At 43.3% G+C, this 26,610-nt stretch overlaps 2 protein-coding genes across 8 annotated transcripts in view; one reads left to right on the top strand and one right to left on the bottom strand.

Annotated features, from left to right (window-relative positions):
* The window catches only part of ADAM22 (ADAM metallopeptidase domain 22), a 329,143-nt gene that overhangs the window by 144,587 nt on the left and 157,946 nt on the right, over positions 1-26,610 (bottom strand). For all 7 annotated transcript variants that reach the window (XM_077268285.1, XM_077268287.1, XM_077268289.1 and 4 more), the window contains exons 6-7: positions 24,448-24,511; positions 100-169 (exon numbers count right to left, since the gene is read on the bottom strand). In XM_077268285.1, coding sequence (XP_077124400.1) covers positions 100-169; positions 24,448-24,511 — 134 coding nt within the window. The remainder of the gene's footprint in view (positions 1-99; positions 170-24,447; positions 24,512-26,610) is intronic.
* Positions 2,992-13,904, top strand: CLDN12 (claudin 12). The gene is made up of 2 exons (XM_077268296.1): positions 2,992-3,135; positions 10,485-13,904. Exon 2 carries the CDS (start codon positions 10,509-10,511, stop codon positions 11,247-11,249), a length of 741 nt encoding a protein of 246 aa, XP_077124411.1. The 5' UTR covers positions 2,992-3,135; positions 10,485-10,508; the 3' UTR covers positions 11,250-13,904.

Raw genomic sequence — 26,610 nt, 5'->3', positions numbered from 1 at the left:
CTATGGTGTACTGATGCTCCTGTATACTTTATAGATCTTCTATTCTGTTAGTTGAAAAATTAATGACAAGAAAACAAGACCAGTTTTTTTAAAACTTACCGGATGGCAGCTCGTCGAGAGGAAATTCAAGTACTTTTGATTTGTAAACAGAATGTAATTGAAAATCCTCCTGTCATATAAAAACAGAAAAGATAATATCATAAAATAATACTTTTATAAGAAATAGTAATAATAATATTTATGGAAACCAGAAAAGCAGATGACGCAAGAACTTATTTTCGAGTCTGTGTAGGAGCACTCTTATCTTGTAATGTCAGGGACAAAAATTAATCCTAAGACTGTAGGGCGCCTTCAGCATTTCAGCTGCACAGCAGCACTCCGGGCCGCCCGCTGGGTAGCAAACAGCAGCACTGTTCAAGTACAGTAGTACATGTATTACATCTTGTGGGTGATCAATCAAAAACAACAAATTTATTATACGAGTTTGCAAACTTTTTCCTTATACAATCAACAAGATTTATATAACGTAAATAAAACAGAAAAAAAATACATTAAGGCTATGTGCACACGTTGCAGATTTGCCTGCAGAATTTTCTGCACGCAATCTGTATCTCTTGGCAGAATCTGCAGGTCAAAAATCTGCACTTTTTTTGTGGATTTTGTCCATTTTTTCTGTGGATTTATAGTGGATTCTGTGTGGATTTCATCCGCTTTTAACCCCTGCGGATTTCTATAATGGAATGGGTGCAGAAACGCTGCAGATCCGCAGAAAGAATTGACATGGTACTTAAAATAATCTGCTGTGGGTTCTGTGTGGAAAATTCTGCACCATTGGACAGCATTTTGTTTTTCCCATTGATTTACATTGTACTGTAAATCACTTGCGGATCAGCAGCAAATCTGTGTTGAAAAAACGCTGCGGATCTGCAGCAAATCTGCAACGTGTGCACATACCCTAATTCTTTATCGGTCTGCGGGAGAAAGCAGGAATTAATGAAGCAGTAGTCAGGCATATACACTGCCGCTCCATCCTAACAGGGATAAAAGTGCGCCTTTCCACTGATCGGTGCGAGTCCCAGCAGTCGAACCTCACAGATCTTTTAATAAGTGAAGTTGACAGGTTCGGCTTGTAAGAGGGATGAAAATGTCTGTTCCTATTAACCTTCTTACAAGAGAAACTAGGGAACCTGCCGATGATTCAAGCTGCCTGAACCACGGTCAGCATAAGGCCACATCCACACATTCAGTATTTGGTCAGTATTTTACATCAGTATTTGCATATCTCTAGTGATGAGCGAATATACTCGTTACTCGAGATTTCCTGAGCACGCTCGTGTGTCCTCCGAGTATTTTTTAGTGCTCGGAGATTTCGTTTTTATCGCCTCAGCTGAATGATTTACATCTGTTAGCCAGACTAAGTACACGTGGGGGTTGCCTGGTTGCTAGGGAATCCCCACATGTAATCAAGCTGGCTAATAGCTGTAAATCATTCAGCTGCGGCGAAGAAAACGAAATCTCCGAGCACTAAAAAATACTCGGAGGGCACCCGAGCGTGCTTGAGAAATCTCGAGTAACGAGTATATTCGCTCATCACTACATATCTAACAGGACCACTGAGTGTGGGGAAGAACTAATGCTGCCATCACACTAGCACTATTTGGTCAGTATTTTACATCAGTATTTGTAAGCCAAAACCAGGAGTGGGCGATAAATGCAGAAGTGGTGCATATGTTTCTAATTATACTTTTCCTCTATTTGTTCCACTCCTGGTTTTGGCTTACAAATACTGATGTAAAATACTGACCAAATACTGCTAGTGTGACGGCAGCCCTGTGAATGGGGCCTTAGTGAAATCTGCAGCAAGTCTGTGGCAAACCTACATACAAAACTAGAGATGAGCGAATTTGATATGCAGAAGCCTGGTCCAGTGGCCGGGTCAGAATTCCGTGGCCAAAAAATGGGAGACCGGGCACTGCTTCCAGCTTCTCTTTTAATAAGCCCGTCTGGTGCAATGTCTATTTTTTTTTTTTTTTGCATATGAGAAAAACAGATCTGATGGTAAAAATGGATGACAATTGTATCCAGTGCACTGATGAAAAATAGTCTGTTTTTATTGTATGCAAAAAAAAAAAACCCTTATATGTGAATGAGGCTAAAGGCCTGGTTCGCATTAATATAGTGCACTCAGCTGGAAGTATTTGCCTGAACTGCAAAAAAAAAAGGATTCAGAAATACATGGCAGCATATCCATGAGCAAGACATAATAAAACAATGTGCTTTTTGCCCACTCTCCGTCAGGTTGATGCCATTTTTTATAGAGAGGCAAAGCCGTATATGTTCTTTTCTCCATTGTTCTCAGTGGGAGACGTGCTGAAACGCGTAGTAGGGAGCTTCAAGAAGTCTAAACCTATTCCTGACTGTTCAATTATAATCTGGTTCAGGAATAAAACACATATATAGACGTAGATGGATGAATACGCAGTTCGCCGTACGGCACACGCTTGCATGCGTTTTTGACTTATATGTGCAGAATTTGGGGCAGATTCGCTGCGACTAACTGCGTCTTTATAAAGAATGTTGTCTGTTGTGAAACTGTGCATTTCTACCAATCTCTGGACAAAAAAATGATAATTTTTTATTATAAATAATTTATTATTTTTCACTTCATGTAGTCACAGCTCGACCACTCATGTCTGAGAAAGGAATACCAATCTATAAACCGATGACAGACGGCGGAAATAGCCGAGCGGGCTGTACTACTACGCTGTTTCCGTAGCTCCTATAGAAATAAATGGTGGTTACGGAAACAGCGTAAGCACATAGAGCTACGTTGTTTTTGTAACTTCAGAGATTACGGAATTAGCGTAGCTTGCCGTAGTAACGCTGTTCACGTATCTGCCATTCAGGTCTACTAGGGTTACGGAAATGGCGTAGTAGTAAAGCCCGCTTGGCTATTTCCGTAATCCCGTTCACTTGTGCTAGACAACTCTGCAGACCCCAGAGCGGAAATGTTGCAGGGACGAGTCATGTGACCTGCCCGTGTCACGTGGTGTCTACGTCATCGTCAATACTAGCAGGAGCTGCTCCGGTGCAGACGCGGTCAGGCTCCCCGCTCCGCCGAGTGCCCTCCGCCAGGTCAGTGCTGGGTGTCCGGTCCTCAGTCCGCTGCAGCCGGTGTGGGGGAAGGAGGGCGCACTGCAGAACTTGTATTACTGCTCGGAGAATGGGGGGCTGACTCGGTGCTGGGAGTTTTAGAAGCTACAGGTGGGATATGCACCCCCCAGTCTCTGGGGCAGGGGGTCACCAGCTTTAGTGGAACTACAAGTCCCAGCACACCCTGCAGAGCCGCAGTATAGGGGATGGTGCAGATCTGCTCCGTGCACTAGAAATGTAGTAACACAGAATTACTGCACAATGTGACGGATCTCCGGGTGTCAAGAATTGTGCTCAATTGTTACTAGGAGACCGGCGGTATCGGTATGGATGTAGCAGAGCCGAGGCGGCATCGGTGTAGCAGAGCCGAGGCGGCATCGGTATGGGTGTAGCAGAGCCGAGGCGGCGTCGGTATGGGTGTAGCAGAGCCGAGGCGGCATCGGTATGGGTGTAGCAGAGCCGAGGCGGCATCGGTATGGGTGTAGCAGAGCCGAGGCGGCATCGGTATGGGTGTAGCAGAGCCGAGGCGGCATCGGTATGGGTGTAGCAGAGCCGAGGCGGCATCGGTATGGATGTAGCAGAGCCGAGGCGGCATCGGTGTGGATGTAGCAGAGCCGAGGCGGCATCGGTATGGATGTAGCAGAGCCGAGGCGCCATCGGTGTGGGTGTAGCAGAGTTGATGTATTCATGTGTTCTCCTGTGGGATCGTATTGTGATTTCTTATAAGGGGTTGTACTACATTTATTGGGCATCAAGCGACTCTGCTCAAATTACCGGTATGTCTTGTACTAATGTCACAGCATGTTCCTCTGCGATGTTCTGGCATAACCCCGGGGACTGCTGGTCTAATACACAGCACATACAGGGCAACATGACCGCTTCAGCTCTGCTACATCTGATGGTGTACAGTTATGTGCAGCTATCTGCCCCTGATGTGTCCCATCCCCTTCTCTAAAAGTGAATGGGGCTCAGCAGTTAGTGGAACTACAAGTCTCAATCTCCTTTATCAATACAATGGGATAGTTTGATTATATTAAAGGGAAGCTGTCGGCAGGATTGTGCTCAGTAACCTACAGACAGTGTCTTGCTGCCGTTATACTGATTACAATGATACCTGGTGATGAAATCCGTCTTGTGGTTGTTCTTTGATCTTTATTTTCAGTTTTTAGTTAATGATATGCTCGTGCTCCGGGACGGGGCTGTAAGGGGGAGATGACGCTGTCTGTAGGTTACTGAGCACAATCCTGATGACAGGTTCCTTTTAAGTTTAGAACTAGGAAAATAGGTTTGTGTTGTTAGATAGTTGTACTATCGCAGTGTTCCACAACCTCTGGCTCTAGATTGTTCATCTGTAAAAACAATACCTTTTTTGGAGAGATGAGAAGTGCACTGGGGGCGTGTCACTGTGCCTGTCATCCCAATGCATGGTCCGCCCCCAGTGCACTTCCAGACTGATTTACATATGGGTTGTACACTAGAAAATCCTTTTTATTGCGGGACAAGCTGTACCATTCCATAAGTAAAAACCATCTCACAGGCTCTCCTTTGAATTTACTTCATAAGTGTAATGGGTGCCATGCCAGAGTGAAGTGACTACTGTTATCACTGCCATTTGTGTGCGTCAGGTAATTGCTAATAGTGCAATTACCCCAAGGTGGCTTTATAGGCAAAGCTTGCAAAAGGTTGTTTCCTTTCAGTCCACCTGCAGCAAGTGTGAGTCAAGATATGAAACATATTAAGTATAGCATTATCACCAGTCAGGATTCTAGCAAAGCTGGGTGACCGACAATACAGCTGTCATTAATGGAACCCGATGATTTGTTCACACAACTAAATAGCAAGTCCAGAGAGGTAGCCCCCTATACAAGAAAGACCCGCAACCCCCTGCTGCAGGGGTGCACCATCCATATAGCACAGTGGGTATTGATATGGCAGAATTTTGGCAAACCCACAATCCGTTTCTGCACGCTTTCATTTCCAAGATGGTGGAGGAGGAGATATGTGAGGGTCCCAGTTGTCAGACCCCCCCATCCATGTTTATGGTGGGCATATTTACGGTTATCCCTGGTGCAGGGCCTGAGGATTTTCTTTGCCCTACACCACTATATTGCAATTCTTTAATTCGTCCCTGAAATTCTTTTTGTTCCTGAGAATTTGAGGCCGCATATTCCTCTTTGTGCCATTTGAGTGGGGGGTTCTCAGCGGGTTCCTCACAGTGTGACAAGCAGATGAAGAACTGTCATTTGTTGCTGCCAAGACTGTACAACCTCTTGGTATCATTTGCAGCTTCCCCTCCTGGCAGCTTTTCAGGCGCGTTCGTGTCGCTGCCAGTTCCTCAATCTTTGGCTCGTCGAGTCCTGGCACGAGCAGCGCTGCATAGAAACCAGAGCCGGCTCAGTGTGATGGTACTCGTGCTGAATTTGTTAATCCATGCATCCAGGACTTTTGTGAAGTTTGACCACTAGCCATGCAAGTAGGCTTCTATTGACTACCAGCTAGTGATGAGCGAACGTGCGCGGATGTTTCATTATTAGAGTATGATCTGGTGGTAACAGAGTGTCTTCAGCGTGCTCGAAAAATATGTTCGCGTCTCGCGGCTGTTCGACAGCAACAAGACCTGCAGCCGTGGGGACATGAACATATTATTCGAGCATGCTGAGATAATGACTTATCCGAGCTCGTTCGCTCATCACTACTAACAACGTCATATTATAAAGGTGTTATGGCAAGTTTAAAGGGCACCTGCCTCTCTCCATTAATGTCCTTTTTGTTTTTACCTGGTGTAAATGTCACTGTTCTCCTGAATGTGGCATTATTTCTCGTTTGTTCCTGTCTCCTTTCTGTTTCTGAGAGCTGGCTCCCTTTCCCTCTATTTAAAACTAGTGCTGGGACAAGCGCTGGCCTCAATAAGACGCTCACTGGAGAGTTGAGGATCACTAGCCTGGCCTCAATGAGACGCTCACCGGAGAGTTGAGGATCACTAGCCTGGCCTCAATGAGACGCTCACCGGAGAGTTGAGGATCACTAGCCTGGCCTCAATAAGACGCTCACCGGAGAGTTGAGGATCACTAGCCTGGCCTCAATAAGACGCTCACCGGAGAGTTGAGGATCACTAGCCTGGCCTCAATAAGACGCTCACCGGAGAGTTGAGGATCACTAGCCTGGCCTCAATGAGACGCTCACCGGAGAGTTGAGGATCACTAGCCTGGCCTCAATGAGATGCTCACCGGAGAGTTCAGGATCACTAGTCTACTTGGCTAACAAGTCTACAGGAAAGAGAAGGCTACATCTTGGTAAGGGAGAGGCACAGGAACAAAATAAAAATATGACCAGATTCAGGAGAACAGCGGTAACACCAGGTAAATCACATATTTATGGCAAGTGACAAGTCAAATTTTAAATAACAGAAGGGCCCTCCCTTATGGGGGCACCCATTAAAGCCATAGATATACAGAATATTGATTTTTAAACCATATATAAACGGGACCACCACCTCTTGGACAGATTACATCTCCCTCCATGACCTGATAGCTGCAGATTTAGGGGACCCCTAATTAGGCATTTTTAGGCTTTCACTATTTGCCTTCAAAACGTATAATAGTGTTTTTTATCCAATGCAAAACTACAGCCCACAGCACGGCTAACAGGACATTTTAGGAGTTGTAGTATCACCACAGGCTGCTGACCCCTGCTGTAAATGATCAGTGTATCTTTTGGGTGCTTAGACCATCATTTTTTTACTTTATTAGGGCAAGTGCAGACGAGCGTATTTTCAGTCCGACAAAACATCGGATCGCACTTGGGCCAGTGTTGGTCTATGAGACAAGAACAAAATGAGCAAATACCCTGCAGTAAATAAATATCAATAGTGAACATGAGCAAAATGTAGCAACAGGGGGAAAGTGAACATGATGTATTCAGGATACAGATCAGGGGTAGGTGACAAGTCCCAGCCTGTGACACGAACGTTGATCTAATGAATGCATCTGACTCAGAGAATTGCTCATTCCCACATATCCGTCCTGGTCATTGACCAACTGCCAGATGGCTCTGAACGCAAAGGAGACGTGAAAAGTGGATGGATTACAGATATGTAGTGCGGAGCCTATATGGCCTGCAAGGGCCCATATGGTAGCCATGCACAATCCTCGGAAAAGCAAAAAATAAGAGACTTGGTCCATACAGAAGTAATCTCCCCAATTATTAACACTTCTTGACATTAAAATGTGTATCATCAAATTGTAAAAATATAATACGATCCAGCCTCATATTGTACATTTTTCTATATGGTCCTTTCTATCGCAATTGGCAGAACAAAAAAAAAAAATATGCGTGGTGAAATGAGTGTGGAACATACTCTGCAGATCAGCCGGGAGGCCTGACACGCTGCAAGGTAGAAAGCATTCACAAATTACCAGGATTTCAGTGTGTGTGGGTGGGAAGTGCAGCAATTGTCCTCCTCTCAGTCCTTGACACACGAGAGACGCCTCCACATTTTGCTTTTGCTGAAGGTTAAATCAAGTTTGCATTGACCCTTTTATATTTATGCGAAACTTGCAAAAACCAATATACTGTAGTAGCTGCTGTACAGAAAGAACCCCACGCCGCAGAGGCACGGGGGTGCAGAACAAGGCGATTCTCAGGATTCTTCTGCATTGTCCCCTTTAGTGGGAGAAGGGGTATTTCAATATGGTTTTCTACAGAGGTAATTTCAGGAATGTATTCCTGAGAACTGTTTCTTTAATAACATGTAGCATGTGGTTTCTGGATATAATTATTTGGAGTTCAAAGGGGACCAGTCAGGACATTATTACATATGGAAGTGGTGGTAGGGCTGCTTGTCCCCAAATAAAAATGATACCTTTTTTGTAGAGATTGAACATGCCAATCAAGAGAAATATAGTATAGTAGACATATGCAAATCGGCAGGAAGTGCACAGGGGGCGTGTCACTGCACTTGGAAGAAGCGGTCTACGTATATTGATAGGCAGATCATGCCGCTGCGCACTGTCGCCGTGATCTGCATATGTTGCTACACTACATTTCTCATGACTGGCACAAACGATCTCTACATTAAAAGGTATAATTTGTATTGGGGGGCAAGCACTTATGTAACGACATATGTAAATGCCTGCTGACTGGCTCCCTGCTGACTGGCTCTGTTGGGGTAAATGGGTGACCTTGGAGCAGTTTAGGATTGGGCAGATGCTGAGCTTGATACATTTTGTTTGCTGTTAGTTGATTTAGAATTTTCAATTACAAAAAAATGTAAATGCTGTCAGGATAATGCAGGCTTTCTCTCTACGAGTGGGTGGGGAAAGCGGGACTCGCAGGCTCCCTCTACGAGTGGGTGGGGAAAGCGGGACTCGCAGGCTCCCTCTACGAGTGGGTGGGGAAAGCGGGACTCGCAGGCTCCCTCTACGAGTGGGTGGGGAAAGCGGGACTCGCAGGCTCCCTCTACGAGTGGGTGGGGAAAGCGGGACTCGCAGGCTCCCTCTACGAGTGGGTGGGGAAAGCGGGACTCGCAGGCTCCCTCTACGAGTGGGTGGGGAAAGCGGGACTCGCAGGCTCCCTCTACGAGTGGGTGGGGACAGCGGGACTCGCAGGCTCCCTCTACGAGTGGGTGGGGACAGCGGGACTCGCAGGCTCCCTCTACGAGTGGGTGGGGACAGCGGGACTCACAGGCTCCCTCTACGAGTGGGTGGGGAAAGCGGGACTCGCAGGCTCCCTCTACGAGTGGGTGGGGAAAGCGGGACTCGCAGGTTCTCTCTTTGAACCCTATCAACATTTTACATAAAAGACAATCAGATAATAGAAACCTCCTAAGTCCTGATGGTTCTATTGTAAAAGGGTTGTCCACTAATTATATATTAATAGTTAATCCTTAGAATAGATCATCCGTATTTGATCAGTGTTACTGCTGCTCTGCTCCTATTCACTTCAACAGGAGTTGCGATGCCGCACTTGACATAGTGTACCGGGCTTTGCTATAACAGCTCTGTACTCCATTTACTACAGATAAGCGAATTGATTTGCAGAACCCTGGTCCCGCGGCCTTGTTAAGAGGTTGTGGCTCCTATACAGGAGTCCTGCCAGCATGCCCGCCACCCTTTCCATCTAATAGGGCAGCGCGATATCATGCATGCATCACACGGTGCAAGGTCTATACATCAGAAGAGACACTGGGGATGCTGACGGGGCGGAGGAGGTTTGCAGGGCTCTCATCCAGAGACCACCGACTACTAGCCATTGGACTACGGTCTTGTAACTCGAATTATTCATCTTTAAGTTTCAGATCCCAACTGATCTGATATTGATTTATCCTAGGGACATACCATTAATATACAAGTAGTGGACAACCCCATTAAGTAAGCCTTTTAAGTGAAGCTTGTATGCAATGCATTACTGATGACTATTCCTAATTGTGTCCACTAGTGATGAGTGAATGTGCTCAGACAAGGTGTTATCTGAGCATGCTTGGGTGCTAAACAAGTGACTTCGGCGTGCTCGAAAAATATGTTTGCGTCCCCGCAGCTGCTTGTCTCAGTGCTGTTCGACAGCCGCTACACATCCAGGGATTTTGTGTTTATGTAATCCCTGAGGTGCTGTGGCTGTCAAACAGCCCCTAGACATGCAGCCGCGGAGACTCAAACATATTATTTGAGCATGCTCAGATAACACCTTATCCCAGCACGTATGCTCATCACTAGTGTCCTTGTCTATGGCACGTCCGATACTGCAGATCATCTACAAAATAGTCATCTTATCGGAAACAATATGAAAAATGTGGTAAAGACGTTACTCAAGATAATACTTGCATACATTTCCATATGTAGACAGGACCCATACCTCAGATGTGTAATTTGCTTTTGACATTTGCGCACACCTCCACCCGAATGCTGAGGACACAAGTTAGTCAGCCTCAATCTGTCCCAACATGCTGCATTTGCGCAGTTAAATCCACAGCAGGTTCTGCTGCTGTGGATTTCGAGGCGTGGGTATGTACCCTTCAATAGGCAACGTCTGGTGAAGCTGAACGTGGATGTTGGATGGAGAGTCTGAGTATGGCTGGTTTTCAAGGGTCTGGTGACGTTGCTTTGGAATGGCTAGTAGCATTTGGTCATTTCTGTTCAGTTTCTACCGCTGTACAGTAGACTGCATCCTTATGCTGTACAGACTTATTTCAGGAAAACAAGAACCACAGGAAAAAGACTAGTGGTTAAGATGTCTACGTAAAGATGGGGGCAAATAGAAATACTTGTGAAATTGTAGGGGTTTTATTAGGAAATTACGGTAATATAGTATTTTTTTTGTGTTTTGTTTGTTTTTAGGTTCCGCAAGAGGCGAGTAGAATAATGGGCTGTCAGGAAGTGCACGCCGTCACCCTCCTGGCCTTTGTCTGTGGCACAGCGTCCATCGCAGGCCTTTTTACCGCCACCCTGCTGCCTCAATGGAGACAGATGAAACTCTACACCTATAACAGAAATGAAAAAAACTTGACGGTCAGCATCGGCATGTGGGTGAAGTGCACTCGTCAGGAGTGGTCCCGCGAGTGCCTGATGTATGACGGCGAGTGGTACGCCAGCGTCGACCAGTTAGACATTCGCGTCCTCCAGTTTGCCCTTCCGTTCAGCATTCTGACAGCCGGCTCTGCCCTAATCCTGTGCCTAACCGGAATATGTAACACCACTTTTAGCCCCAATGTGCCAAACCTAAAAATCGCCAGGTGCGTCATCAACAGTTCCGGCTGCCATCTTGTGGCCGGCTTGCTATATATCCTGGCGGGTAGTATTAGCCTGACGCCGTCCATATGGTCGATATTTTATAATGACGTATTGAACAGGAAATATGGGCCCTATTTTACCTATGACATTGCCGTCTTTGTTGCCATAGGCGGATCCGGTGGGATGTATTTCACGGCCCTCTTACTGTTTATCTGGTACTGTGCCTGCAAGTCTCTGCCATCGCCATTTTGGCAGCCGCTCTATTCCCATGCACCCAGCATGCACAGCTACGTCCCCCCGTCTTCATACTCCTCACGGTCCCGGATGTCGGCCATTGAAATAGACATCCCCGTGGTCTCGCACACCGCATAGATCCATCCCATCGTGTGAACTTTGATTTCCCGTTGCATATTGGTGGTTTCATTCTGCTGATCAATATTGTCAATTTTTGTTTTGTTACATATTTTTTCATTTTTGTAATTGTGGGGTTTTTTTAAATTTTTTATTTTTTCTGGAAATTGCTCTTTCTTGACAGTTGTATTGTTTTAATTTCACCTTCGCGTTGAAATTTCTATTGATATAAAGTGACGTTTTAGGTTTTTTTTTCCATAATGGGGAACATATTCCGTATAGTTTTATATAGTTGTGATATTAATATTTTTGAAGGCTGAGTATAATGTCTGTGAATAGGTCTCTGTAGATTTATATTAAGCCATGGAAGATTTAACGCAAAATAGGACCGATAGCGGTCCATTCATACCTCCCCATTCTCCAGCATCACGTTGTATGGACCAAACGAGTGCCTAAACAAAACCACTTCGGAATGTTTTTGGATTTATTTTTTTAAATAAGGAGGTTCCTCTCCACAAAGACCACGATAGGTGACTATATGTAATATAGGGTCTTTCCAGCCACTGTCTATCCTGGTATATAGAGAGAAGCCGTCTCTTTATATGACCCAATAGCTCATCTGTACGGGATAGTCCAGATGGGAACAGTCCACGTTTGCACACACAATGCCTTTTAAATCATGTTCACACAGTGCATTTTGTGCAGGAAAAATGCATACATTACACACATTTAAAAAAAAAAAAAAAATTACTGCTGAAAAAAAAAAACTAGGAAAATACGGTAAATGCACCGTGTGAATGTGAATGAGATTTTAGAAATCTCATTTGTTTTGCTGCTGCTCCTGTAAACCGTTGCATTTTTGCCCGTATGAAAACCTCCAACGTGTGAACAAACTCTTAAAGGTTCAAAAAGTTAGTAAGAAGCAAATAAAACTACCAAAAATTACCCAAATCTGCCATATTCAAAATCCATTTATGCAGTTACAGAAGAAATGTGGTAAATGATTAAAAAAAATAAAGTCTATATTTTTACAGAATATTTTGAATATATTGAGAAAAAAATTTAGATTTCTTGAAAATAAAGATCAAAGAGGAAGGTAGCAAATTTTGTTTTTTTCCCCCCTTTTGATCTTTTTATTCTACTTTTCCTCCCCACGGTGTCAAATCCCTGTCTCTATTGAAGTCGTTTGGTATGTTGGCCAACCACATACACGTGGTATAGGGTTAATGATATATGTTTTTGCTTTGTACCCAATCACAGCTCAGTTCTCATGTCCTAAAAGTGTGCTGGCCACTCGATTGAGCATTGTGGTGCTCAGGTACACATCGAGTATCGCGGGTGGTCAAGCGCCATGCTACAGTCCCCGCCCAGCATGTTTTGCCAGCCAAAAAACATGTGGGGGTTGTCTGACATCCGCTGTTTCGGCATTACGAAGCGGGAACTCAAGCACCCGCGATACGTGATGTGTACTTAAGCACAACAATGCACGATCCAGGGGCAAGCATGCTCGCTCATTGAGTTTTAACCACCTCTGCCGTGAATGTTTGGTGGCATTAGCAACTGGAGTCTGATGTGTTTACTCGGGCTTGACAAATGCCAATGGATAATATGACAACTCCATTAGCGCTTGTTTAAGGGCCCGTTGACATAGGATGATGCAGATGAACGATCTTTAAAGGGGTTGTTCACTACTAGCACAACCCCTTCTTAAATTAAATGTTCGGTCATGATAAAATAATAAAACCTATACTCGCCTCCTGTGCCGGGCTGCAATTGATCTCGGACTTCCTCTTCCTGCTCAATTCGACAGGAGGCGGAGACTATAATGCCAGCGCTGATTGGGCGCCAGAGTCATGTGTCCCAAGACCGCATCACAGTGGGGGACCAGCACAGGAGATGAGTATAAGCTTTATGTTACCGGGAACATACATTTAGTTTAAGAAGGGGTTGTCCCAGTAGTGCAACATTTGGCGCCCATACAGTTTGTCGGCAGCACACCTCCTGTTTACATGGGTAAATGTGCTGCCGACAATTTAGGCAGCTGAAGCAATTTGAACAGCCGGTTTCACACGCCTGAATTACAGGGACCGGCCAGCTGTACGTGACGGGATCGTAGTCCTATATGAGGCTGATGAATTCGAGTCAGGAGGAGACCAGCGGCTGGTTGAGAAATGGCAGTCTGGACACGGACCATGAAACAGAGACACCTGCTGATATCCACTATGAAAGTGAATAACTGATTGCATTCTAGAAATAAAGTGAAAAAAATAATTTATATATAATTAAAAACTTTTTTTTTTTTACTGTGACCATATGAAAATAAAAAGTTTGCATTGAAATTAAAATGTCATTTATAGTGCCCTGTTTCTTTTCTCTCCTATAACACGGTATGAATAGTTTTGCAAGGTGCTGCAAGAAAGTAAAAATTAAATTTTTTTTCCACCAGAACGCAAAAAAATCGTAACAACCACACAATGCAATGATAACATGTTTCCTTGTTAACAGATGCCTGAATGATTCTTACTGTAATCTCTATGCAGTCTATAGGTTTTGGTATTTTAGCTGCTGATGTTAAGTGCTTTGATTTTGTTAGGTTCTCTCGATGTTTACATGCCGGTCATGTCGAGTATTGTTGTATTTTTATCAAATGGTGAAATAAACATTTTGAATGACTGGTCCGAGTGTTTTGGAGTTAATTTATTTTATAAATTATACTCTATAAACTGTACCCCGGCTTTTGACATACATTTACATCACCCATTAAAGGCATGGGGTGGGCTCGAGCAGTATAATATGCCTCTTAACAGCAGCGACCGGAGCAGCTCCCATCGCTTATGTTGAACACCTTTAAATTCCGCTGTCGGTCAGACAGCAGCATTTATGGCTTACGATAGAGGTGTATCTACCCTCCCTTATCCTCCCCTCTTTTGAAGTCCACTCTGTCCGCATCTACTCCCCCTACAACCTCCAAATGGCCATCATATACCGACCTGCGGGCCTGACCACTGCCTTTATTGACCAATTTTCCACCTGGCTCCTTCACTTTCTCTCTGCTGACATTCCGACCATCATCATGGGTGACTTCAATATCCCCATTGACACCCACCAGTCAGCAGCCTCCAAACTCCTGTCCCTTACTTCATCCTTTGGACTTACTCAGTGGTCCTCCTCAGCCACCCACACAGACGGACACACATTAGACCTGGTCTTCACCCGTTTATGCTCCCTATCTAACTTCACCACCTCCCCTCTCCCTCTATCTGACCACCATCTACTCACTTTCTCATCCCTGTCCTCCTCACCTGTCACCCATGTCCAGCACCATGCACACCCACGCAGGAACCTCGCACACCTAGACACCCACACACTCTCTGACTCTATCCTTCCACTATCCTCTATCTCCTCACGACACAGACACGGCCACTGCTTTCTACAATGCCATTCTTGCATCAGCTATTGACACGGTTGCCCCTGTCATGCATAGCAGAGCGCGACGAACCAATAGACAACCCTGGCACAATAACACCACTAAAAAGCTTTGTCAAGTATCCAGAATTGCAGAACGGCGTTGGAAGAAAACGCATTCACAAGATGATTTCACTGCACTCAAACAAGCAACACTGGCATTCAAATCAGCTCTCACCTCTGCTAAACAGGCCTACTTCACAACCCTCGTATCTTCCTTATCCCAAAACCCCAAACTGTTGTTCAACACTTAACTCCCTCCTCCGCCCACCACTGCCCCCTCCGACTTCCCTAATCGTTGCCGAGGACTTTGCCACGCACTTCAAAAATAAGACCAAACAAGGCAAGTCTTTGTTGTCCAACCACCACAACCCCTTTGTATGAGAGACCAATGCCCAAACCCCATAACTTCACTCTCCAAAATCTCTGAAGGGGAGCTTGCTCATCTCTCCAAATCACACCTCACCACTTGTGCACTTGACCCCATCCCACCTCCTCCCCAACACACTAATCCCATCCCTAACCCATCTCTTCAACCTTTCACTAACTTCTGGTACCTTCCCCTCTGCCTTCAAACATGCCACAATCACACCTATCCTCAAAAAGCCATCCCTTGACCCAAGCGGTATGTCCAGCTATCGCCCCATATCTTTGCTCCCATTTGCATCCAAACGCGTTGAGCAGCACGTCCATGCTGAACTTTCCTCTCACTTTGCATCTAACTCTCTCTTCAACAACCTACACTCTGGCTTCCATCCCCACCATTCCACTGAGACTGCCCTGACCAAAATTACTAATGACTTACAGCCAAAGCTAACAGACAATTCTCTATACTCCTCCTCCTAGACCTGTCCTCTGCCTTCGACACAGTTGACCACTGCCTCCTACTACAGATCCTCTCTTCCTTTGGGGTCAAAGACCTTGCCCTATCTTGGATCTCCTCATACCTTGACAACCGCACATTTAGCGTTTCCTACTCCCATACTACCGCTTCATCTCGCCCCCTCTCTGTTGGTGTCCCTCAAGGCTCTGTCCTAGGACCCTTACTCTTCTCAATATATACACTCGGCCTGGGACAACTCATAAGGTCCTATGGCTTCCAGTACCATCTATATGCCGATGACACTCAGATCTACCTCTCTGGCCCAGATGTCACCTCTCAGACACTCTGGGATTCTGGAGATCAATCAGCCATATCCTCCTCCTTCTCCTCTCGCTTCCTCAAGCTCAATGTGGACAAATCTGAACTAATTATCTTTCCTCCATCTCGCATATCTTCCCTACCTGATCTATCTATCAAAATAAATGAAATCACACTTTCCCCTGTCCCCAAAATCCGCTGCCTCGGCGTAACCCTTGACTCTGCCCTGTCCTTCAAACCGCACATCCAAGCTCTCGCCACCTCCTGTTGCCTCCAGCTGAAAAATATTTCCAGAATCCGTCCTTTCCTCAACCCACACTCTACCAAAATGCTCATGCATGCCCTAATCATCTCCCGCCTCGACTACTGCAACATCCTCCTCTGTGGCCTACCTTCTAACACTCTCGCACCCCTCCAGTCCATCCTTAACTCTGCTGCCCGACTAATTACTCTCTCTCCTCGCTACACTCCTGCTTCCCCTCTTTGCAAATCCCTTCACTGGCTCCCAATTTCTCAGCGTATCCAGTTTAAACTACTAACACTGACCTACAAAGCCATCCATAATCTTTCTCCTCCGTATATTTCCACACTAATCTCTCAATATCTTCCCTCACGTAATCTCCGGTCCTCCCAAGACCTCCTCCTCTCCTCCACGCTTATTCGCTCCTCACCCAATCGCATCCAAGACTTCTCCTGAATATCACCCATCCTCTGGAATTCTGTGCCCCAACACATCCGGTTATCCACTACTTTTGGATCCTTCAAAAGAAACCTGAAAACCCATCTCTTCAAAGAAGCTTACAGCCTGTAAAGACCACACGACCACCTCAACACCATTGGAGCTACCGCCACCCCCGACCTGCTGTCTCCTTCCCCATAATCCTGTAGAATGTAAGCCCGCAAGGGCAGGGTCCTCTTCCCTCTGTACCAATTTGTCGTTGTTAGTTTTGTTTACTGTAAGTGATATTTGTAATTTGATGTAACCCCTTCTCATGTACAGCACCATGGAATTAATGGTGCTATATAAATAAATAATAATATAATAATAGAGGTGGCGCAAAGTTTCGACAGCCCATCTACCATGTTACATGATCGCAGGGTGCTGATGATGGATTGCCATGGTACTTAGGGGCCCACATGGCTTGGATCGTAGGTGCATGCCCCCTAAAAACAAATATTTAAATAATTCCTTTTCCCACAAAGAAATGAAAAAAAAATTAAACAAATATTGGGTATCACCTTGTCTGTAGAAGTGCGATCCTGAATATCAAATCATTTAACCCATACTGTGAACACCAGAAAGCAAAGAAAAAAAAAATCGAATAACCAGAATTCTCATTTTCAGTCGCTGCATGTAGCCCAAAAAATGCAGTAAAAAGCGATCAAAACGTTGTATGTATCCCAAAATGGCACCAATAAAAATGTCCGCTCGCAACGAAAAAAAAACAAACAAATCTTTGCACAGCTCCATCGATGGAAAAAGAAAAAAAAAAAGGTACTAATTGCAGTAAATGATGACGCCAATAAAAAAACGGAAACTTTTAAATAAAAAATAAAAACCTTATGCCAAACTGGTTTTGTATATAGCAAAAATAATGGTGCCATGGGAGTACAAAGTTTGCAGCGCCCACATTGCATGTGGTTGGGTACTTAAAAACGGTCAGGCACAAGGATCAACCATATAAATGTGCAGTGATTTGTGCCTGTTCTAAGCAGCCGACACTAGATGCATCAGTACATCATATGGAAAGGAAATGCACTAGTTTTGAAAGATGTTTTTCTAAGTAAAAAGTTGGTCTATCCTCAATATGTGATCTGGAGAAATCCAAGCTCTAGTTGCTGTGTCTGGTTCTGTATCTATGGCACAGCGCCATACTTGTACAGCTCAGTGATGGCTCAGGTTCAGAAGCTGTGCTCATGCCATCACCCCCATAAATCCACTGTAATCCAAGTCTTCCTTATACAGTAGCGACTGGAATCGGCAATAATTCTGCTCGCGGGTGTTTAACCCAGCAGTTTCCATGACAGCCCGCTGTCATGACTAAATTAATTAACTACTAATGCATTGAAGTTCCGAGCTAATTGTTCTCTCAAATGATATACGCTGTTCGACATTGAAATGGCAACACCAAGAAGAAAAAGTTGTGTAATTATGGAAATCACAGGATGGAGACATGTTACTCATATGTAAATGATGAAAAACCAGAAACAAAAAAAATAAAATCGGTGAAATGTTGAGCTGTTCATGTAACTGAAATGAAGACTACAGCGGTCTGGCTATTGTAGATTATGGCCTCCCACACCATAATTTCAGGAGTAGGACTAGGGTGATGTTCCCTTTTGAAGGCATCTTCAAGGCTTGGCCCATGTGGTTTGGTCAGATTTGAAGAACGGAACATAGTGATCCATTGTGTACTGCAAAGTAAATTGGACTTCACATACCAAACCAAAGGCGGAAAACATTGTCTACACAAACCATCAAAAGATGTCTGAATGGCCTTGGGCTACGAGACAGATTTTTGTTATGATCCTAGTGGCAAGGATCGCAGGTCGGACTAGCTAAGTAACTGAACAGACTACTAGCTCTGGGGAAATGGTAACTAGATTGACCGCAACCTGATCCTATCCGCAAACAACTATAGGCAGCCGTGGAACGTTACCTAAAAAATTCTAGACGTCTCGTCACGGCCTGAGAAACTGACTATTCCTGGAGGGAAAGTAAGTCCTCACTTGCCTCAGTGGAATGACCCCAAAGATATAGAATAGCCCCCCACAAATATTAACGGTGAGTTAAGGGGAAAGCACAAACGCAGAGATGAAATCAGATTTAGCAAATGAGGCCCGCTAATACTAGATAGCAGAAAATAGGAAGGAAACTGTGCGGTCAATAAAAAACCCTATTCAAAATATCCACGCAGAGATTGCTCGAGCCCCCGCACCAACTAACAGTGCGGGGGAAGCAACTCCGTACCCCAGAGCTTACCAGCAAAAAGAAATCACATGTTAGCAAGCTGGACTAGACTCATCATACACAGAAATCATATTGCAGGCAGATGAGCAAAAAATATTCAAACAGAACTTAGCTTATCCTGAAGAGGCAGAAAACGAGATAATCAGGAGTAATCAGAATAGCACTGAATACATTGACAGCCGGCAACAAGTGGAAGTGAAGCAGAGCTAAATAGGAGCCTCCCTGGTGAATAACGAGGCAGCTGATCCAGCAGACCCGCAGGATAATAAACCAAACCACCAGGGGGAGCCAAAAAAACCAAAGTCACACAATACCATCTGTGACCACAAGAGGGAGCCTGAAAACGGAGTTCACAACAGATTTCCATCACTGACCTCACACCACCACTCTTGATGACTGTCATGGTGCAGAGCAAGATGGCAGTGGAAGCCGGAATGGAGGTCTGTCCTCTTCAATGATGAGTCTTACTTGCCGGAGATTGGTCTGGAGAACACACAGGCAACACCATGAAGAGGCCTCCACAAGGGAACATCATATCAGTCCTACTTCCAGGATTGTGGTGTGGGGTGGTACAATATATGCTAGTCTTCAATTCCGGAAAAGATCGGTGTTACAGTAAGCGGTGGAATCAGTGGTATGGCCATTTCACTAGTGTCCCAGGAGCTGTTTTTCAACACATCAATGCCAGGAGGTGCACACATGTATTGCAGCGTCTCTGGACTTGTCTCCCTTGAAGCACATATGGGATAACATTTAGTTGGCAATTACATAAGAAGCTGCCAGCAGTGGATCTTGTTGATTTGTCGTGCCGAAGCGTAGTCAGCGCGGCAGAACATTAATAACCTCATAGATGCCAGTATAGATGCCTAAGTGCTCATACGAGATACTGAATAAAGATGTTTTGAGAACTTTGGTTTCATATTTGCATATCAGTAAAATTCATATCCTTGCTGTGATTTCCAGAATTACATGATTTTTCTTTCTTGGTGTTGGAATTTAATAGTCAAGGATGTTTGTACTACTCTACTCAATCTTACGTTCATAAAGAGAATAAAGCAAAAAAACAAAAATTAAAGCCCTAATACAAATCACTAGTACTAAACAATAAACAGGAGAAAAATTATCACCAAAACCTATCAAACATAAAAACATACAGTCATGGCCGAAAGCGTTGGCACTCTTGAAATTGTTCCAGAAAATGAAGCATTTTTCCCAGAAAATTATTGCAATTACACGTTTTGTTATACACATTTTTTTTCCCTTTTGTATGTATTGGAACAATACACAAATCGGAGAACAAAAGGTAAATTGGACAAAATTTCACACAAAACCCCCAAAATGGGACGGACAAAATAGTGGGTAAACAACTTTGTTTCAACTATGTCATGTTCATTCAAACTCACCCATGGCAAGTAACAGGTGTGAGCAATATGAAAAATCACACCTGAAACCAGATAAGGAGAGAAGTTGCCTCAATCTTTACATTGTCTGTGTGCCACACTAAGCATGGAGAACAGAAAGAAGAGAATAGAACTGTCTGAGGACTTTTTCACCAATTTTATTGCTTCAGGTTACCTGTCCATCTCCAGAGATCTTGATTTTTTTTTTTACCACAGTGCGCAGCATAATCAAAAAGTTTGCAACCCATGGCACTGTAGCTAATCTTCCTGGACGTGGATGGCAGAAAAAAAATTGATGAAATGTTGCAACGCAGGATAGTCTGGATGGTGGATAAGAAGCCCCAATCAGGTTTCAACAAAATTCAAGCTGTCCTGCAGGCTCAGGGTGCATCAATGTCAGCGTAAACAATCTGTTGATATTTGAATTAAATGAAACACTTTGGTAGGAGAAAAAGGAGGACCCCACAGCTGACACAAAGACATAAAAAGCTAGACTGCAGTTTGCCAAAATGTACCTGTGTAAACCAAAATCATTCTGGGAAAACATCTTGTGGACAGATGGGACAAAGATAGAGCTTTTTGGTAAAGCACATCATTTTACAGTTTACTGAAAACGGAATGAGGCCCACAAAGAAAAGAACACAGCACCTACAGTCAAACATGGTGGAGGTTCAAAGATGTTTTGGAGTTGTTTTGCTGCCTTTGGCACTGGGTGCCTTAGTCATGTGCAAGGATCATGAAATCTGCAACCCAAAATCTTTTGGTAATCTTCAATGTAGTGCTCAATGTCAGACAGCTGGGTTTGCATCCTAAGTCATGGGTCTTCCTGCAGGACAATGACCCCAAACATACTTCAAGAAGCTTCCAGAAATGGATGGAAACAAAGTGCTGGAGAGTTCTGAAGTGGCAGCAATGAGTCCGGATCTAAATCCCATTGATCACCTGTGGAGAGATCTTAACTGCTGTTGGGAGAAGGCACCTTAACATATGAGAGACTTGGAGTAGTTTACAAAAGAAGAAGAGTCCAAAATTCCAGCTGAGGTGTGCAAGAAGCTTGTTAATGGTTATAAGAAGCGATTGATTGCAGTTATTTATTTCAAAGGGTGTGCAGCCAAATATTAAGCTGAAGGCGCCAACAATTCTGTCCTGCACATTTTGGGGGGTGTTCTGTGAAATTATGTCCAATTTGACATTTTTCTTGTTTTTTTGTGTTGTTAAAATACAAACAAAGGATATAAACGTGTACAAGAAAACCGTTGTAAATGCAGGAATTTTCTGGGAAAAATACTTCATTTTCTGGAACAAATTAAAAGGTGTCAACACTTTCTGCCATGACTATATATTTGGCTATTGCGGTAATCGTAACACCCGGTGAGCATGTTATCTCTACCATTGGTATACAATATATAGACCATTATTGAAATGCTTCAAAAAAAAACTAAAAAACTAGTAACGTAAAGGTGCAAAAAAAAATCTTATACAGCATAGGTGAAAGAAAAAAAAAAACTAGACAAAATATTTAATGTTCTAATTGACATTAAAACAATGTTTTATATTTCTTTAACTTAAAATGGTTTGTCCACCATGAATGTTTAATGAGTACCCACACTTAAAACACTTGAGATGCTATAGCATAGAGTGGAGTTTTATTGGTGGGGGGTCTGGTGGTGAGACAATTGCCGATCACTAAAGCAGAAGAGCAGAAGCGAGGGACTGTGTCTCGTGTTGCAAATCCTGTTAGTTTTTACCGAAGTCCCTACAGCTGGTCGGTGGAGATGCCAGTTCCCTGCAAATCTGACCCTAAACAATCGTCATTAATTTTATGGTCCTGGAAACCATTTGATCAACTACAAAAGTAAACCTGAGCAGAGCGGTCCTTCCAAGAATTGGGTGACCGGGGATAGAGGATGGCAGATAAGTGGCCGCTACACACCTTTATCTGTGCTAATCTCTCCAGCAGTTTTGATTGATTGTTTATTATCCACAGAACTTTTCGTACAGTTCAGATTTGTAGGTATACAACCTATAAGTACATCAAGGCTCCCTTATTCCTAACATTAAAAGCCATGACCTATTCAAAGGATATGTGATAACCTGCAAACTAATCTAATCCTAGGGACTCTCACCAATCTCTAAAAGGGGCTCTAAAATGCCCGCCACCTCTTCATGCATTCCCCATGGAGCCCCCAGAAAAAGCCAAGTGCTGTACATGGAACCACCAGAATAAGCCGAGTGCTGTACATGGAACCACTAGAATAAGCCGAGTGCTGTACATGGAACCACCAGAATAAGCCGAGGGCTGTACATGGAACCCCCAGAATAAGCCAAGTGCTGTACATGGAACTCCCAGAATTAGCAGAGTGCTGAACATGAAACCCCCAGAATAAGCCAAGTGCTGTACATGGAACTCCCAGAATTAGCAGAGTGCTGAACATGAAACCCTCTGAATAAGCCAAGTGCTGTACATGGAACTCCCAGAATAAGCCAAGTCCTGTACATGGAACCCCCAGAATAAGCCGAGTGCTGTACATGGGACCCCCAGAATAAACAGTGCTGTACATGGGACCCCCAGAATAAGCCGGGTACTGTATATGGAACGCCCAGAATAAGCCAAGTCCTGTACATGGGACCCCCAGAAAAAGCCAAGTGCTGTACATGGAACTCCCAGAAAAAGCCAAGTGCTGTACATGGAACTCCCAGAAAAAGCCAAGTGTTGTACATGGAACCCCCAGAATAAGTCGGGTACTGTATATGGAACGCCCAGAATAAGCCAAGTCCTGTACATGGGACCCCCAGAGAAAAGCTAAGTGCTGTATATGGAACCCCCAAAATAAGCCGACTGCTGTACATGGAACCCCCAGAATAAGCCGAGTGCTGTACTCCCCTATCTCTAACAGTGTCAGAGAATGAATGAAGCGGCAGCACACATTCGTATTCACTACTCCATTCTGATCTAAGTTCTCCGGATCAGTGGTAGTTCCACGAATTTGAAAATTATCACTTATCCTTTTAACGGTGAAAGCCATGGACAATATGGTGACTCTGGCCACGTCACATGGAGATCGCAATATTAATAGCGACATCGCCAGTAATGAATTGGAATGTAGCGGCGGCGTTGCTACACATCACATGACCGATCTGCTACACAGCATGCAACGTTACCTGCATAAACGTCAATCTCAGCCACGTGTGACCCGCACGTGACATGTTTGCATTTTTTGCATAGTCTAATGGGTATTACAAGTCCTAAGTCCTGTACGATTTACATAACACGCCAAATAGAAACAAGCTTACGACAAATTTTACACCTTTTTGGTCACACATCAAGTACGCAACTCAAAGTTGCTGTCCTGGCCTAGATGAAACGCTCATTTCAGCTCTCTGCGCACATCATCCGATTTCTAAATGGGGGAGCAGAAGGTGGGCTATTTTGACTTGGGTGCTTATGTAAAGCAGACAGCCCTTTTAAATGAGATTTGACATACAAATATATATTCTGACATAAGACCATGTACACAGCAGAGGTTTATACACATACAGTATCATAAATCAATAGTACAAGCAAATATAAGAAACTTTGTAATGTATTTTATCAGGGAATCTGCTTTTCCCCACTTAGGAGCCACTTCAGCTCCTGCCTCCTTAACTCTTCATTCACTCAGAAGTATTGCTAAAATCTGTCTGGTTCAAGGCAACATGGAGTTCCGGGTCTATGAGGGGTCAGGTTACAGCCTATTGAAGTCTATGGATAGGAGAGAAATTGAGAGAGAGGCTGCTGCTTTCTAGTAAGTGTTTTACCACTCTTCAGTGCTGAATTCACAGCTACACTGCTCAGTACTGCTGTAGAATGATCCCCCCTGCTGCCACTCCTGAACATGTGCTACATAGAGGCAGGAGAGCAGGAATCCTTTATTTCTGTGTATGTATGGAAACTAGTATCAACCCAGTAGCTCAGAGACAACTGAAAATTAGAAACAGCGCCCGCAAAGGGGAAAACTAATGAAAAAATGCAAGATACTAGTAATATAATGGTCCGTTATATTCCTAACATACTCACAAATGACCGATTATTCTGAAAAGCCACCCGAAACAGCAGGTACCCTTTAAATAGTAGGCTTATGTATTTAGGGTCCTACCAACATTTATGGGTGCGGTATTACAGATGGAGGTTGTACTGAGCAGCATTACAATCGGCACAATATACAGCACTCTTGTTTATATAGTGAAGCATAAATGACTTACATTTGGTTTAGATTTCTCTCCTGGTTCAATGAGATATGTCTGATTCCCATCACAGAACATCCCACTAGGAAAGAAATAAATAAAAACAATAAAGTTATTTCTAAGGCCCTGTGCACACACTGCGGATTTTTGTTGAAAAATCTGCGGCCAAAATCTGGAAATAAGGTATAGTACAAAATATGTGAACATATACTAGACTAGACGGAATGGTGGCTGTGTGCAGACTAAGTTTTTTTTAGTAGTTTTTTTTGCAGCAGATCCACTTCCAAAATGCCACAAAAGTCACCTAAAAATGCTTGAAAGACTCTACTGATTTCAATGCGAATCTTTTTATTGTTTTTTTTTTTTTTTTTCACTTTACGCTTTGAAAAAAAACACGTGGTGAAAAAAAAAAGTGAGTGCCACATCTCAGAATCAGCTCCCGACGGAATCCGCTTTAGGCAACGTCCAATAAAAAAAGCTGCAAAAAAAAAGAAAGATTCAAACACTCTTCAAAACATCTTCAGGAAAAGAAAAAAATCTTCCCCCCAAAAAAAGAAAAGTTTCCTGGTTTTCAGATTAAAAAAAACAAAACAAAAACAACAACTTGTTTTTGATCACCTCAAAAAATCTCTTTGCTTTTTTTTTTTTTTGAAGAGGTCAAAAACGACAAATTTTCCAGTGGACGGCCTTCAGGAAACGCGCTTTATTTGGGCAGTTTTTGAAGGAGTTTTTCTGAAGCGGTTTTGGAAGAGTTTTTTTTTTCTCTTATTAAAGTGTATTTTGCAGACTTCTGTTTGGAGAGTGGCCCAGTTTGGAGCATTTTCCATCAAGAGCCACTTCAAAGAAGAGAGGTGCACTTTTTTTCCTTATCCACAGAAGAACAGGGACTCTGGACCTTGATTTTTGTGATCAATGAGGGTCCCAGGGATAAGAATTGCATCTTCTATCCTGTCGTAGGCAATAAATTATTTTTGCGGGGAAAAAAGCTTATTTTTCAGCGTTTTATTAGCATTCAAAACTGCCCCTTTGGTAGTAAAGAAGCTGTTTAGAAAAGCAGATTTTGCTGCGATTTTGATCCTTTTTTGGAGAGTTTTTGGTGAGGTTTTTTTTCCTGCAATTTTTTAGTGCAGAATATTTGTCATTTGTCTACAGTTCATGTTTAATAAAATTAGTTTTCAGGAAAAATGCATAGTTAGTACATTTTGGAAAAACTTTTTTTTTTTGCAGAAAAACAGCAGTTTCTAATTCGGTCAGGAAAAAAACAAAACAATTGTGTGCATGAGATTTCTGAAATCGCACAGCTTTCACCGCTACTGTAAAAAGCAGCTTTTAATTTGCATAAAAAAAACAGCAAAAAAAAAACCACTGCAAAACAAAACAATGCTTCAAATCTGCACAAAAAAAAAAAAAAAAGGTGACAACGCATGAAAAAAGCAACAACAATGCAGTAATCAGAGCAGATTGAATATTGCAGTGATGTTTTATCAAAGAGCGCTATGTATGAATCTACCTCTAAGTCCTCATTCACACTTCTGGTTGTTTTCAGATATTGATTTCCATCAGTGTTTCTTTATATACACAAACAATCTGTAATTTTCTCTTACTCCCCAACAAAAAAAAAGCGAGAAAGAAAGAAAAATGTCAAAAGTTTGTCCTTCCCATTACAATGTTAAAAGTGGACCGCACGCGGATTGCCCACGGATAGGACCAGTGTGTTGTCCATGATTTTGACAGACCAATAAACTTGTACAAGTGATTTTGATCTGTGATTTGGAGCACTATAGAGTATAACAGGCACATAATTTATCTGTTAAAAAAAAAAAAAAAAAACATGGATAGGACACATCTGTGAAAAACAGATGTCTGAATTCAACCTAATTTTATAAGTAAGAAGCTTTGGGTCATTTACTGTAAATTGTTATTAATGCTATGATAATAAATAACCAGTAGAGGGCAGCAGAGCTCTATTTTTTATTTTTTGCATAAAATTCTGCAAATTGTGTCCAATATTATTATTATTATTATTTATTATTATTTATTATTATGGCGCCATTTATTCCATGATGCCCATGATCAGATATCAGGACTTTTGCCATTAGACAGTCTATAAAGTGCCTTTACCAATACAAGGCCATAAGCGGCACCTTTGCTAACCAAAAGTACCCTAAGATCTAATTCAGA

This window comes from Ranitomeya variabilis, chromosome 6, assembly GCF_051348905.1.
Source record: "Ranitomeya variabilis isolate aRanVar5 chromosome 6, aRanVar5.hap1, whole genome shotgun sequence".
NCBI classification, from domain to species: domain Eukaryota; kingdom Metazoa; phylum Chordata; class Amphibia; order Anura; family Dendrobatidae; genus Ranitomeya; species Ranitomeya variabilis.
Note: the sequence above shows the minus strand (reverse complement) of the source record. Positions and strands in the feature narration are given on the sequence as shown.

What these genes read in the sequence shown, in the direction of transcription:
- CLDN12 (XM_077268296.1), top strand. Translation starts at nt 10,509, where the DNA reads ATGGGCTGTCAGGAAGTGCACGCCGTCACCCTCCTGGCCTTTGTCTGT.